We start from the raw sequence: 16,416 nt of genomic DNA on the forward strand, positions 1-16,416 counted from the left end.
AACTTTGTGGAGAGGAGTCATGCATGACACAATAAACAATCTCCTTCAGACTTTTCCATGCAGTCAATCTTTATTATAGCAGTATTCTCATATTCACATCAAGTACATAGAACTTTTTGCCTTTCATATAATACAGAGTTCTTTAAATAACTTTACACTGAAATAGTTTTCTTCAATCTGAATTCAGCTATCAAATTTTAATATGTTTTAAGTCTCCATGCTCTCTAACCAAACTGGACAATATTTCCCATTGTACAAATTTACATGAGAAAAACTCCAAAGTACAAATGAAGGGACAACAAAAGTAAAGGGAGAAGGAACAAACAAGAAAAATAAGTTGTATTGGCAATTACAGGGGAAACTTGAGAAGGAACGAAGGGGAGTTGCCATGACCTACCTAACAGGAAACCAAAAATAAACATTTTGTTATGAATTAAAAAATAAATACAAGTTTTGAAACAATTACTCCATTGTAGATTTTAAAAAGCAGCTATGGAAATCTACTAACACAATGGGTTGTTTTGTTTTTTTTTAAGTAACCAGACTGGACCTTCTACTTTGCAGTCATAAGCCCCTTGCAAACCTCTGGTGGTCAAAAGAAAAAAAGAATATAGCTGAAAGGAATGTGTTAGCAGAGAGTTTAAAGTGGTGGGACATACATTTCATTGCACTAAGGAACAAACAAACAAAAGAAATTAAATCTGTATATAAATTTCCCTTTCCTCTCCTTACTATGTACTTTGCCTCTCATAAACAAGCCTCTGTATTATGAGGTAATGCCATTGTCTCAACTATATATAAAAATAATAAAGTTTAAAGGATATAGATCTGGGTATCTATACACTTTAAACGAGCCAGTCCTCTCTTACTCCCCCAGAGGGTCCAACCAGTGAGTGCTACCCCTTCCATCACTGCTCAATGCCTGGGGCTCCCCTGGGCAGCCCGGGAGACCTGTGCCCCTTTCCTAATCTAGGAAAAGCAGCCTGTGCTCAAGTAAGAAACAGAGACAGTGCAAGTAATACACAACAGCTTGCACACAGCTACACCTGCTCCTGCTGAACAAGGCAGAGTCACACGAGGCAGCAGTGGCCAGCCTGCATGTGTGTGTGTGTTGGGGCAGGGAGAGGGGATCCCATCAGGCAGCTGATGGCTGATCCTTTTGCAATTGCTGCAGAGCAAAGTCACTGCCCAGCCCAGCAGAGCCTGCATTACACCCACCTGGAGAAGGGAGGGCCAGGAGGAGCTCTGCCCTTGGAGTCAGGATGAGCACAGAGCAGATGGGCTGGCTCCTGCATCCCAGGTAGGGACAGACCCTGCTCTAGAGCACGGGGCAGCACTGAGCCCAAGAGCATTTCAAGAGTGGAACAGAAGTAGGGGGCAGGACTTGCCCCTGTTTGGGACTTTGCCCCAAACAGCAATTTAATTTGGGTTGCCAACACATGCAAGTTGGCCACTGTCATGTTTCTGTCAGTTGACAAGTGTGGAGAGGGGGAGGAAGGGGAGGCAGGTAGGACACAAGGCTCATGAAAGAATGATGTGCTTTTTTTTTTTTTTTGGTTGACTTTTTTTGTGGTTTTTCTTTTTCTAAAGGTTCACAGCTTTGAATAAAAAAGCACATTTATTGCACTTACACTTTATTTTAGACAGAGTTAATTTAAATTATGCCCTCACAACCCCCCACCATCCCCAAATAACCCAACACCCAAGTTTGGTCCATTTTTCCCCCTAGATCCAACATCCATGCCCAGGTGATGGGCTTCATTTCTTCTCCTAAAATTCCACTGAACTCTCAAACACACAGATGGATTTTCTCTTCAACAAAGGTGAATATACAAATGCAACACAGAATGACACTTATCAAAACAAAACCTGACCATCTTCCAAACCCAAATAAACAACAAAAAAGTTTTTTTGTGGTTTACTTGCTCAAAAGTAAATATCACACTAGGCTTATTCTAAAGCACACCTGCTGCAAACATGACAAACTAGACAAAATGACTGGACAGGCCACTATTGGCTCTTGAGGAGGCTGGGTGAGCTGAACACACTGCTGCTGGATGCTATGAAGCAAATACTAGGTAGTTTAGAAGTTCCTACACAAAAAAAAACAAAACAAAAGAAAAGCCCAAAAAAACACAACCTCCCCACCAAACCTAAAAATCACCTCCACCCCCCAAAACAACAACAAAAAAAAGAATAGAGACAAAATAACCATCACATGTACTTTTAGTGCAGAATTTGGGGTAGGTAGAAGGATTCCAGATAATTCCTGGAACATAAGTAGAACATTTTTACTGTTTGTTTTTTAAAAGGAAAAAAAACAAATTAAAATTGGTCTGATAACTCATATGAACTGTGCATGTAGACATAACTTTGTAAGTTACAGTTATGCCAAAAGTCCTGCCCCAAGGAAGAAAAGGAAAAGATCTGAAAAAGCATTAATATCCAAACCCATTATTCTGTCCTTCATGGACAAGTAGGTTAAATATGACACTGATAGGTAGGTACTGCCAGAAGTCTACGTAACGAGTTTGAAATTTGAACAAATCAAATTCACACCCACTGGTTGTCCCTCAGCTGACAAGACACCTACCATCTCCCACAGTTCATGTGCAATAATGGGATGTGATCACTGAACAGCAAGAGGCCCAGGGAAGCAGTGAGGAAAGCTGCTGACATTCCAGAAACAAAACTTACTGCATTTTCTGGGACAAGGAACTAACTGTATGGTGTGATACATGTGAACCTTGATTACATGAATGCTAGCCACCAGTTTCTCCTCATCTAGCTCTCATTCTCCATCTACCATCTCATTCCAAGATACTGTAAGAGCATAGCTTTGGGCCTCTTTGGAGCTTTCTTTAACAAGATCTCTGTGTCTTTGAAAGGGAAGGAGGGCTGACTTATTTTTAAGTTAAAAGAACCTCATTACCTGTTGATAGAGCAGATTTCAAGCAGCAGGTTTACTGTAACTAAATTCAGTATCCTTCAATTCTTAGCTTTGAAAGGCTAACAGGTATTTTGGGTAATGCTCTCTGCCCTCCCTGCTCCTTTACAGGAGTTGACCAACTCCAAACTACCTACCTACAGGGGTAGCTATATACAAAACTACTGCAGCAGATGTAAACCAAAGACACTGCTCTAGTTACAAAGCACCTGGTTTACATTCTGTTGTACTTTTTAAGGTTGCAAAGGCACATGATCATTTGGCAAACTACAAAAACTCTTCTGGGGATCCCTATGTAAACCATCGAACAGAGGATCTTGGTAGCTCTCTTTCCCCAAAAAAGAGAGAAGTTAGTTTGCATCTGAATTCCCTCTTGGTGTAGTCTGTATTCTGCAGCTTTTAAAGCTTCCTCCTTCCACAGGTTCATAGTTACTGCTGTCATGGTGCTGACTTAATAGCTTCTGTGTCAGCATCCTTGAAACTTAAACGCAAACTTTTTAATTTTAACAATCTGGCTCTGCTCTTCTGATAATTGATTAGATAAGAATGACAGCATCATAGAATATGCTGAGTTTGAAGGGACCCACAAGGGTCATCAAAGTCCAACTCCGGCCCTGCACGTGACACCCCAAGAATCACCCCATGTGCCTGAGAGCATTGTCCAGATGCTTCTTGAACTCTGTCAGGCTTGGTGCTGTGCCCACTGCCCTGGGCAGCCTGTTCCAGTGTCTGACCACTCCCTGGATGAAGAACCTTTTCCTGATATCCACCTAAACATCCCCTGATGCAACTTCAGGCCATTCCCTTGGGTCCTGTCATTGGTCACCACAGAGCAGAGATCAGTGCCTGCCCCTCCTCTTCCCCCCACGAGGAAGTTGTAACTGCAGTGAGTTTCCCCTCAGTCTCCTCCAGGCTGAGCACACCAAGATACTTCAGTTGCTCCTCATATGGCTTCCCCTCCACCATCCTCATGGCCCTCCTCTGGACACTCTCTAATAGTTCATTAATAATAGTCTAACAGTAATAGTCTTTCTTACACTGTGGCACCCAAAACTGCCCCAGCACTGGAGGTGAGGCTGCCCCAGCCCAGAGCAGAGCAGGACAATCCCTCCCTTGCCTGGCTGGCCATGCTGTCCCTGTGCCCCCAGAACAGGGCTGGCCCTCCTGGCTGCCAGGGCACTGCTGGCTTGTGTTCAGCTTGCCATGACCAGGACCCCCAGGTTCCTTTGTGCTCTGCAGCCTCTCATTCCCTGGTCTATACACACAACCAGGGCTGTTCACCCCAGGTGCAGAATCCAGTACTTGTCCTGGCTAAACTTCATATGATGGGTATGAAGTTGGGATGAAGTAATGAAGCAGTGAAGACAGGTCTTCCAAATGCATGCCAAAACAAACACCAAGTGCAAATGCACAGTAACAAGCCTGCAGTAAACAAAGTTTGGTTCATAAACTTCTATGTAAAATGCATCAGAGAAAACCAGAACACTCAGCATTTTCAGAGTGATGCTCTAAGTGTCCACTCATGCAACTGCTTTTTAACTTGACTGTACCTAGAGGCTTTACCTGTCCCACTGTGCTACTGGTGATACATTTTATGAACAGAGGACACGTCTACAGTACTATGAAGAGTTTGTGCTACAAATGCTGCACTCACAGTCAAGAAGGGAATGAATTCTAGAGGCTGCAGAAGTGTGAAATGTCTACATGCTTCTTTGCTAAACTTAGTCTCTGCAGATATCAAAGCTTCAATCCATACTTGTTTGTGAGGTGTCTGGGGATCTGGCTTCCCTCAACCTTCTGTAAAATGCTGGATGGATATACACCACCAGGCAAACAGAAGAAAAACTATTTGTGTTGATCTTCAGGGTACTTTTCCCCCAGTTTGGGTATTTACGGAAAGACAATTTTTATCAACAATCAGAATTTCACTCATTTTATATCACAAAGGCCAAATTCTGCCTCTAAGGAGCACATACCATTCCAAGTGATGCTAAGACACCATGGTAAAACGACAGATTTTGTTCTCAAACATTCTGCATCATCATCAGCTGCTGGAGCAGTCAAGTACAAGAAAAGATGATTTTGGGTAAGCATAAAAAGCAGAAGTGGATTTATGTAATAACCTGCATAAGTTTAGAAAAAACAAAAGAAGAAATGACTGGGCTAATTGTATCTGGGGCTATGTAGGGCTTAAATGACACATCAATTAATTTCAAAGTAACCTGGCCTCTATATCCCTGCCATTTGGTTTGAGCTCCACCACAATGTTGCAGTTCTGGCAAATATGCCAGGGGAAACAATCACATTCTGAGCAGGAAAGTGTAAGAGGTAACAACAGGCCTCTGTCACCTGTATGGAAAAGGAAAGGCAGAGGGGAAGGTCTGTGCCTGCTTGATAAAGACACAAATAGCTGGGACTGGATACTGGTACTTTTGCAAATGATTATGAAATACAAAATACTACAGAGCTGAAGAAGCAGAATGAGTCTCTGGGTGTTTGTCCCAACATGTGCACATGAAGGATGTACTCACATTTCCATACTATGGTATGTGCCTGTGGTTGGGACACCACGAAGGAGCTTAAGGAATTTAGAGCAACAGGCATGAATGTGTTGGTCATTTCAGCTAACTTCCTTCATCCCACTGCTACAGAGAGCACTCATTTCTCATCTCTTCTTGATTCCCCAATCACTAAGTATCTAAAGGGCATCTTTAAGACTGGTCCTGATGGCATGCAAGACATTCAGAAAAACTCCTTAAGGAAAAGATAAAACCAAAAATAATCCCAATTATTTACAAACTACATTTCTTTCAAAGTTTTGTATGAGCATTACCTGGGAACTCTTACAGACAAACACACATTACTACAGCTATCTGGAGAGAAACAAACAAACGAGAAAACCAGTAGAAATGCATCCTGAAAGGACTTCTCTAAACAGCAGCCAAACAACTTGCACATTCCTCAGGGAAAAAAATAAAACGAGAAACAAAAATAGAAAAACAAAACTACAAACAAACAAACCCCAATAAAAAACCCCCAGAGATCATGTGTTACTTATAAAGTGCTTTGCATGGACAAGGATAGCAATTTTCCTTGTGCTTTTCCTATGGGCTCAAGAAGCATACTGTAGACTAATGGGTAATGAATCTTTACCAAAGTAAGTTCATTTTAAGCAAAGATAGAATGAAGTTCCTAACAGAATTTTCTGCCAGCATGACTTTGTGGAAGGAAACAAGAGCTTTTAACATAATCTGTGAAACAAATGAGTGTTGAACCACCTGTCCATACTTGCCCTGTTAACAGCTTCTTTTGAGACAACCTTGACCTCAGTATCCCTGGCACGTACAAATGGGGTCACAGACCATAAAGGGGCTGGAGCCAAGCACGGGGTGAAAGGAGAAGCAGGGACTCCTTTCCCCCTGGGAGCCTGTATCTGGTAAATGCTCTCAACCTGCCTTGCTGCCACCAGTGCCCCAGGCTCCCTCCAGCTCTCAGGTACTGGCCTCAGATGGTCACCAGGGAGCACTCCAACTGCACCATCTGCTACCACTGCTCTGCATCAGCTTCTCCACACTGGAAAGTGGCTATTGCTACTTTTGAAATTCCTGCCAACCTCATTAAGGTAAAAACCTTACAGCATCTGAAGACCCACAGAAGACAAGAAAAAAATTTGTGCTTTTTTTTTCCTTCGTTTTTAAAATGCGTCCCATACACAAAATCAATTCTGTTCATGTACCAACATGAATCACTTCATTCTTGTAGTGACTATTAAGTCATTCACTATTGCTATCTTGCTAATGTTTGTGGAATTAATATGAATACACAGTATTTCAGTTTTAATTCCCACTTCAGATCAGTCTGGTCCCTACAGCCCCAGTAAATATTTACTGACAAACATAACAGACTACCAGCAACACCGCAACATTCCAGGGTATTAAAAACACCTTCTACTTCTGATGTGCTTTTCTCCCTTCATCTGGGAGCAACCTCCTGCAGACAGGAACAGTCCCCTTCCCCTAGGGAGGGAAGGACAGCACCTTCACTTGGTACATCCATGTTTAGCATGGACACCACATTCACACAAATTTAACTCCTTCATTTATTTGTCGTGATTTTGTTAAACACTCCCCACCTCCTCCCAGCAAGAACCTCTCTACTAGAGGGGGGTCAGTTCTCCTGCCTCGCCTGGAGTGGTACAGGGCTGATATGAATCAATTTCTGGAAACTTCTGTCTGAGCTTGAGTTTCTTTCCAATGTGGTCTGCCTTGCCTCTGTACAAATAATTTACAGGTAATACCACATACCAGAGAACTCTGCAAGCAGATCACATCATGAGATATTCTACTAGAGGTAAATGATGTGCAGAACTCTATGAGTTGTTGTTTTCCCTGACTGGGTAACTTTTCAAAAAGCTACTAACCATTTGAAAACCAGGACTGGAGGACAGGAAAACAAAGCACTCTAATGGAGACACCGCCACCTTTGTCCTAGTTTGCAAAGTGTAGAGAGGGGAAAGACAAGCAGAAGGGAAGAGCTGACAGGGAGGAAAGCAATGAGAGCAGGAGCAGTCAGAGTGGATCCAGCAAGTACCGTTTTGTTTTGATCTAACAACTTGCCATTAGGACAAGATGCTCCACATTTACACACACACTTATCAGAGGACGTGTAGTTAACAGGATAAAAATCCTTTAAAAAAAGCTCTTGAAAGTACCAAAACATAATTTTTGGAATGTCTAATTCTAGGGGGGATTGTATTTGAATTCAATTCAACCTGAGAACTTTTTTCCTCATTTATGAAAACATTACATATTGGTAAGGTACCTGGCATTAACCTGCACCCTCGTTTAAAATAAAACTTTTAAAGTAGGTACATACACCATTCACAGTCTGTATCAGGATTTTTACAGACTTTAGATGCTGCAGTAGCATCTTTGATAAATACATTGTATCATATGATACAAAAAAAAAAATAAAAGAGAGGACAATCTCGCTACATTTTTTTTTAAACTTCAGTTTGTTGCTGGACCAACAAAAGAAGGATTGACCTAATCCTTCAAAGAGATGTTGTATATGCACACACCAAGAAAATACTGGAAAAGGAAAAAGGTTGAGGATGGTGGTTGTTGTTTGCTCTTTTTAAGAACCGGTAAAGTAAATCTGAAAAAAGGTATGGCAGCATCCCCTTTTCCTTCAGATGAACCTCTCTGCCTTCAGAATAACATCTCCAGCTCCCACTGCTCCACACTTTACAATTTAAAGGAATAAACCCCAGCGATACAGACGGACTGAGGTGTTTGACACTGTAACACAGCAAAAAGGGGATACTGCGTTGTCCATAAATCAGTAAGTACACCAGGAAAAAAAAAAGTATCAGAAAGGAAAATGACTGGCTGAAATGAGCGCTCATCAGCCGGTGAGGCTCTGATGGTGACGCTGTTAGAGGGAGCAAGGCGGCCGGCAGACCCTCCAAAGCAAGGCTCCCAGCTCAGCAGCAGCAGCAGCTCCGTCCCCGCCCCGAGCACCACAGGCACACCACGAGCGCCCTCTCCTCTCCGGGAGCCACGCCAACGGCACAGGCAGCCACCGCAGGTCTCCGAACGCACGGGGCGGTTTGTGTCCAAGGAGAAACACTGGCAGCAGAGGACTCTGGTTCCCAAAAACGTACTTTTTCCCATTGTGTTGGACTGGTGGTTCCATTCTGCTCCACTTTTAAGCTTATGGATATCTTTTCTAAGTTACTTTAGGTTTAGCGGAGCAGAATGGAGTTTTGATGTTAAGAAACTGTAGGAACACAAGACTTAAATAACAGAGTGGGTGCTGCCATGGTGCTGTGGCTACTTGAACGCTGCAAATTCTCCTGTAGAGGGAGGACAAGAGCTTGGTTTAAAAAGGTGATTTCAGTTACGAGACTAGTTGAACATCAGGCTGAATATAAAAGATGTTAAAAAATGCAAACTGTTAAAATTAAAGCATGAGAGAATACACAGTGAGAATATGCTGAGAATATTCAATAAACATTGAATACAGACCCAGCATATTTAACCAACAAAGGATTTCTTAAAAGCAAGCTGTACCCATTCTTCCCAAGAAGGTAAAAGTTCAAGCGAAGTCTAATTCATCATGCATTTGAAAATTAAATGTGTCAGAGCTTAATGTTACTTTAAATTCCTTATTGCACATGTCCTCTTGAGAAGCACCAGTTTCAATAAATGCATCCAACTGCAAACCAATTCTGTTCTGTTGTAAAACTAATTTAATAACAAAAAACTTTATGAGACATCCATTACCCTTTAAAGACTATATACAGTAAAGTGCCTGAAGAGAAAACCAGTGTTACAGAGTGCTAGGATTTGGTTTAGAGAGCAACACAGCAACCCACTGACAAATATAAGAATGGAGAGATTGTCTATTCAATACCAACCAGAAATTAGGCCTCACTAACAGGGAGCATAACAAATAAAGCAACTCCATGCTTCCTTCAGAATTACTGAACAAAGAATAATTATAATGCAGTGCTTTCACATGTGATGATGTCCTGAAATCCTACATAATTTATTTAGTGTCACTGTGCTGTGAGACACACTCATAGTCCCACTTCTGAGGGAATGCAACTATGACACAGAGTAAAATTGCTGCCTGAAGTCTTTCAGGAGTTTGACAGAAGATTGAATAGAAGCTGAGTCTAAGATACTAATCCTCTTAGTCCTATACTTTAGCAAAAAAAAAAAAAAGTCCCTGCCACCCACAAAGAATTGTCTTCCACAGGATTTTTAGTGAGGGGTGTCTAACTAAGCATAATCAAAAGGACTCAGGAGAAAGAGAAAAGAAACATACATATAACTTCCCCCTGTTGAATTTCATATGCATTTTGGGTTAGTTTATGCCACTTTCTTGCCAGCACTTCTCAGAGCTTCCCTAATACTGAAGGAGTGATAAGCAGGCACAAGAGAGCCTTTGTTCTGTTCAACAGAAGGGTTTTGAATGCCATTACATTCAAACAACTGCTTCCTATCTGCTGTTCTTCCATCTTTTCAAGAGTGATTGTATTGTTGGCTTAGTTTTTTCTAGAGATTCTTATTCTGAATACTGGAAACAAAACAGAAACATCCCTGCAAACAAAATTTTAGGCTTAGAGTGTTAATTCTGTGGAATGTCTTGCTCTACAAAGAGCAGAACCAAGAAGAGCAGTCAGCTGTCTGCACTAGGAGGAGGAAGAAAAGGCATCTAAAAGGTCTGTGAGGAACAGCTCACCCAGCTCTAAGGGAACTTGAAGGGGCTCTGTGCCTTGTAGGGAATGACAAGGGAGTACACTTGAAGTCCAAAGTACTGGTGGCACAGGGAGTTGTGACAGGCCTCAAGCTCTAATTGTCTTTATGGACTGTGGTGGTGGGCTTAAGGTAAAACAACAATAGAATAAAAGCTTCATGATGGATTTAATTGCCTAATTTACTAGTTCTACCACCAGATGAAACTCTTGCTCCAAATACTCAAAATACTGGATAATTTTTTCTTGCTTTTTTTTGCTACATTTCAATGACTTCTCAACTCTCTTCACAGTATCTTCTAGAAACACCTCAAGTTTTGTACATGTTTTCTTTTAAGAGAAGGACAAAAAAAATAACCAAATATTGCCTGTGAGGTCAATTTTTAAGTGACATTTATGCTTAGCTACACTTACAAAACATGCTCTATTTAATTTATTTTTCAGTCTGCCTTTTTAAATTGGTGATTAAAGATATAAATGTATAAAGAAGAGATTGCTCCCTCATTACTCATCTTGTCCTTCTGCCAACTTCTGCTAATAATTCAGATTTTAATAGTCATATAGGGACTCTCAGAAAAAAAAAAAAAAAGAACCTTTAGTTGGGAAAGATAATGGAAAAACAGGACCAGAAGTAAAGACTTCTTTGAAATAGAATGGTAACTGTAAAAAGGTAATTTTCAGACTTTGGTGCCATTTAAACAAAACCTTAGCAACCATATTTTCTTTGACAAGCTAATGCTAAATCTCCCCTTTCAAAATTGCAGCGTTAATCTAATCTCAAATCAATAGGAGACCAAAATAGGTAACATGGTCATCTAGTAAGGGGATTATGTTGGCTGAACATGTGTAAAATGAAGTTGGCAGTAACAGCTTTCCCTAGTTGAGATATGTACATGGCTATACCTATCCACACCAAGCTCTGAAACCACATGCTTAGCAACTTGCTACAAGAACAATTCCCAGATATTTATATTCATTGTGAGCCAGACATCTGAGGTGCTTTTTATCAAGCAGAACTGCAGATATTTGCTTTGACTGGTAGCAATTTCTTTCCAAAGGATGGATAGCATCTGAAAATACACACTTACAAACCCCTTTCAAGTCAGCTACTACAGTCTTTTCATGCTTGTCTCATGCAGAGCAAGTGGAAATTATTTTAAATGCACACTTTCAAAAAATCAGTAGTAAAAAGATGATCAAGATCTTTCATGTTGCCTCCAAACAATGAATTACAAGGTAGCAGAGTGAACCTGCTACCCCCAATTTCTGGAAAGATTTAAGGTGCAGCTACCATTCTGTACTCTCACAAATTTGTAAGCTACCTGAATTCATGGGCTTACTGAGGTATGCACATCATCTTAACTGTACTCCTTATCCTGGGGTAGATGCCATGTTTCTCAGAAGAATCCTAAGGAGAAGAATGGTTCCCTTCCAGGCTGTGCCAGCCTTACCTACTGAACTAGAGACTGACTGATATATCACAGGGAAACACCAGATTCCAACACCATGCCTGGTTTACATTCACAGACAGAAAAAAAGGAGGTAGCTTTCTGTTGGATCCTGAGCTGATCTTTTGTATGGATACTATCCATTGGGTAAGTAAAAATTTGGAACATGCTGATGGTACCAAGACAGATTTTGTTTCTGTACTGATATGTAGGGAAGTAAAATAAAAAAGGAACCTCACCTACTATAAATTACTCCTCCAGAAAAACCTAGGATCCGCCAGGCATGTTTGCTGACCCAGCAGGTGTCTGTTTCTAAACAACACAGCTGAGTTACACCTTTGAGAACCCTGACCCAAATCCACAAGTGTAGTTAGGCACCTCCCTCTCACAGATACTTCCAAATCTCATTGAAGCGGCAATTAGAACTTACAGAAATGAGACCTCTAAATGCCTCTCTGTCAGATAAAGTTAATGATCCACAAAACAGCCTCCTTTTAGGCTTCATAAAATGTTTAGTGAGAAGCTAAAATCCCATTATGGCCATGGAACCCAAAGTGCTCAGTAAGAACAGGTGACACAGGAGGAATGCACTGACCATACAGCAGGAAATGGGGCCAAATGTGTCTAAGGATGGCAGCACTTCCCCCCATAATTGTGGCTCTGACAGCACAGATGAACAATCCTAACAACAAGAAGGACAACACTGCTCCAAGGAATGACTGGTTTGAACTGATGTGGCAGACCTGAACAAGAACAAGCCTGGGCAGGGCAGTGGGAATGGTTCTGCACTCCCTGTAAATCCCTGTGTGGGTAAGACTTTATGTGTGGGATGCCCTGTTTCTAAATTCTGCAGGAGACCCAGTAGCATCCCCTTGCTCTCTCCTAAATACCACACCCCACAGCTCTGGAAACATTCCTCATCAGTGCTAGAACAGATAGATAAAATAGAGAATGAAAGAGGAAAACAACACTTCAGTCCTGTTTTCATTTTAAGGTAAGCCTGCCAAAATGAGGTGAAGCTATGAGGAAGATGGGAAACAGATTTTCTAAAACAATAACAACTTCTGTCCTCTGTAACTATTTCCATAAAGAGAAATTTCAACAGCTAAATTTTCTTGACTAAGAAAAGGAGAAAAGTTAGTTCCCAAACTATTCCAACAGCAGAAGCCAAAAAGACCATTATAATCCATCCAGAAAATGTAAAAATTGCCTATATCTCTTCAAGCTCTCTAAATCTGCTTCCCATTTTAAAAGGCTCAGTTGCCAGACAGCAGTAAACCAAAACATTTTGGAATTCCTGATCTATTTCAAAAATGTATTCCTAGAAACAAGCAAACTTCTCTCTGAGTACATAAATCAGAAGCCACCAGGAACACCCCTGGCCCTTGAAGTCCCAACAAGAGCAGCAACAGCTTGTTTCCAATGCAGAGTAATCTGTGAGAATTAACAGCTCAGCAGTTTAAACCAAGTAAAACCACACAACTCATCTCAAAGCATACAAGAACACTGTACATCTTTTTTTCATAGCTGACATGAAAGATTGATATAACCTAAACCACTACTCTGATGCACTTGTTCTAGAGAAATGCTCTAGAGGAAAATACAGTCTCCAAAGTGAGGAGGATTTTGGTAAGGTGTCTAACTTTCTCAGTTAGATATTTATTCCAACTGATTCACTTCTGCCTAGTCAAATAGCAGCTTTTCCATGGAACTGCAAAAATCAATTTGCCTCTGAAGAGAAGCATGTTCAGTGTATTCTTAACAATATTAAAGTAATTAACACTTTTCATCTTAACAAAATTTGTAGTATAACATTGATTTCCATGAACAAAACTGTTTTTTCAAATCTTCTTTTCCTATTATAGGTGTTAGCAGCATTCTTCCTCTTAAAGCACTTGGTCATACTTGAGATTTAAAATGTTTTTATAAATTTTGAAATCTGTACTAATTGAAGGATACAGGCACCATTACCAGTAATGCAGTAATGCCTTTCAGCTTGGCAAAAGCATATTCAGAATTTCTTCTGTGTTGCATTGTAACAGAACATTTGGAGATGATGTAAACTATATCAGATCAGAATATTTAGAGAAAAAGGTAACATAAAAAAACCCATTTACCACTCTTCTGTAGGAGAAATGTTCCCTAAACAGTACTAATTTAAACTTTCACTTTTAAGATAAGAGCTACATGTTATTCAGGGCTTTCTTTGGATTCTGTGTTGTATCTGCTCACTTCTGCTGACCACAACAAAGTTTTGACTGTGTTCAGCCTTGAAGATAAATTTATCTTTCCAAGTGTTTCCCACATAAATAGCCTAACTAAATGAAGAATCTAAAGCTTTTTGCTCAAATATAATGACCTTAAATGAAGTAAAAAAAACCCCGACAAAACCCCCAAAACAACAGACAACCACAGCTTGAGTAGATTCAAATCAAATACACTCCTGAGTAACTAATTCCAATCAATAAACTAGGCAAAAATGACACCTGATGACCTTAAGAAGATTTTTGCTTGTTTTGAAGTGTCTCTTATGTGACATTACAGCTCTTCTTGTGCCAGCTGCTCCCAGGGCACCAGTTACCAACACAGACTGTGCTGGGAACACTCAGTGCCCAGTGGTAGGAAGTGAGCCTTTGTTCCCTCAGTAACCCTTACAATCAGAGCTGGTAGAGCTGAGAACAAACACCTGGCACTCACAGGACACACCAGCACACAGACACACAAGCACATGCTTTCACATTTTGGCTCAGTGCACTGGAAACCCACCGTATCCCCCTGCCTGGATGGGTGTTTTTGGAGAAGCACAAGCATATAGACTAAAATCCTCTGTCTGGAAGCCAGCCCGGTTCAATGAGGGCTCAGATGCACTGCGGTGAATTTTTGGCAATGACCGGGCCAGAAGCTCAATGGAGGCAAGAATCTAAAACATAGAAAATACATGATCAAACTTGCTGTTCCGAAGCTGTGACTGTCTCTTAAATTCAAAGGCACAATATCAACTAACTATGGAAAAATATTTAAACACATATTTAAAAAAGGATTTTAAAAATATAGCTTACTGCATTGCACTCTTAATGTTTATATCCTAAGGAAGCTGAAAATGACAGTTGAGGAATTTCTCCCTTTTTAAAGGCACAGATTCCCTCTAAGCACAGTGAAAACACTTACTTTTTATTGGACTCCTTGTCTATGCACCAGTACCTGTACCTGCCATTGCTGCAAACCCAGCTCTGCCAGTTTTGCTTAACAACATTTCCCAAAAAGTCAGCAGGGGGAGCTCCTTATCTTTTGAAAACGATTTGGTTTACATTCAAAACAGGAAAAAAATAAATCAGATTTTTGCCCTCCTCCCCCTCAAGCTTTTTGAGCCCAAACCTTCCTCAGCAGGCACGATAAAAATCAAGCTCTGTGGCAAAACTGTTTCCCTTCATGAAGCTTGGGGGAGAGCAAGGAGGGCAGTGTAAACATTTCTGAGTACGTTTACCAAGTACTAATTTGTGTGTCTAACTGTAACTATTGCTTTCATTATCTCCCAGCTGAAACTTTCTCCAAGATGTAAATACTTTTCCAAAGACACAGGTCATTTTAATACCTGAATTTTGAAATGAAAATGAGCATTTCTAATTAAACAGACCTAACCAAGTACTGAACCAGGTCTCTTATGAAACCCTGCCATATTATTAATAAAAAAGATTTGGAACTGGCCAGTGAGTTTACAACTTTGAATTGTAAAGTCTGTTGAGAACTAAAGAGGAGCATTTCTCACCTGTGGAAAAAGGGGTCTCTCATCTCTTTTCTTTTTTAAGCATTCTGCCATTAGTCTCTTCATAGCTTTGGGACAGTTGCTCCGTACTTTGCTGAGGTCTGGAGATAGGTATCCTCGTCCCACCATGAAAATTATCTTTATTTAAGGGGAAAAAAGATGAAAGAGGAAGAAGCTGAATTAATAAAATAAACAGTCACAAAAGGTGAACAATTTGCTAGACTATTTTGGTTGCAGCAACAAGCTTTCTGCTCCCAGGAAACATTAGCTGATATTGAAATTGACTAATTTCTTAGAGTAATACTTGCTAACCTATTCAGTACAGAGAAAAAAATTAGATTTTTCCTCCTCCTCAGAGAGATTTCTGTGGAACATGAACACTAGTAAATGGTTACCATTTATAGCAATAACCATCTAAGGAATGGTTCTTCGGTGTCAAAAACTGACAAAAACAAGAACAAGCAACTCTGGCAGGAACAGAATGTCTAAAAATAAAAGTTCTGTAAAAAGAAATATTCTGTTTTCTAATACAAATCAACAACAACTTCACATTGAAAGGTATTTTAAGAAACGAATGTACTTTGGATATTAAAACTCTTTACTTTCTGAGAATTGATTCCATCACATACTTTTCCAACACATTAGCTTATTCTTGACATTTGACCACCTCCTCCATTCTCACAAAAAAAAAGAAAACACCTCAAAAGAAAAAGAGAAATTCTCTCTACTCTGTAGAAGAGAAGACAGGCTTGGTATTTTTACAGTAATTCTTTCAACATGGGAGGCTTATATTTTCCCTAAGGATAAAACTTCAGCATAAAACGAAGTAAACTGATAGGAAGCAGGAAAATAAAACAAATATGGCTAATCATCTCCTGTATGTATAAAAAACCAAACATCATCATGTCAAGCCAAGGTCATCTGCAACATGGTGTGGGTACTGCAGTAGCACTAACACTAAAAAGCACTTGCAAACCAGCTAATCAAAGATCTA

General features: G+C 40.4%; 1 protein-coding gene across 1 annotated transcript in view; it reads right to left on the reverse strand.

Moving 5' to 3' along the window:
- Positions 1-44: 44 nt before the first annotated feature.
- BRAF (B-Raf proto-oncogene, serine/threonine kinase) overlaps positions 45-16,416 on the reverse strand; it is an 83,847-nt gene continuing 67,475 nt past the window's right edge. Inside the window, exons 17-19 of the mRNA XM_059471553.1 lie at positions 15,426-15,560; positions 14,426-14,579; positions 45-8,804 (exon numbers count right to left, since the gene is read on the reverse strand). Of these exons, the coding sequence (XP_059327536.1) occupies positions 8,782-8,804; positions 14,426-14,579; positions 15,426-15,560 (312 nt within the window). The 3' untranslated portion in view covers positions 45-8,781. The remainder of the gene's footprint in view (positions 8,805-14,425; positions 14,580-15,425; positions 15,561-16,416) is intronic.

This window comes from Ammospiza nelsoni, chromosome 5, assembly GCF_027579445.1.
Source record: "Ammospiza nelsoni isolate bAmmNel1 chromosome 5, bAmmNel1.pri, whole genome shotgun sequence".
NCBI classification, from domain to species: domain Eukaryota; kingdom Metazoa; phylum Chordata; class Aves; order Passeriformes; family Passerellidae; genus Ammospiza; species Ammospiza nelsoni.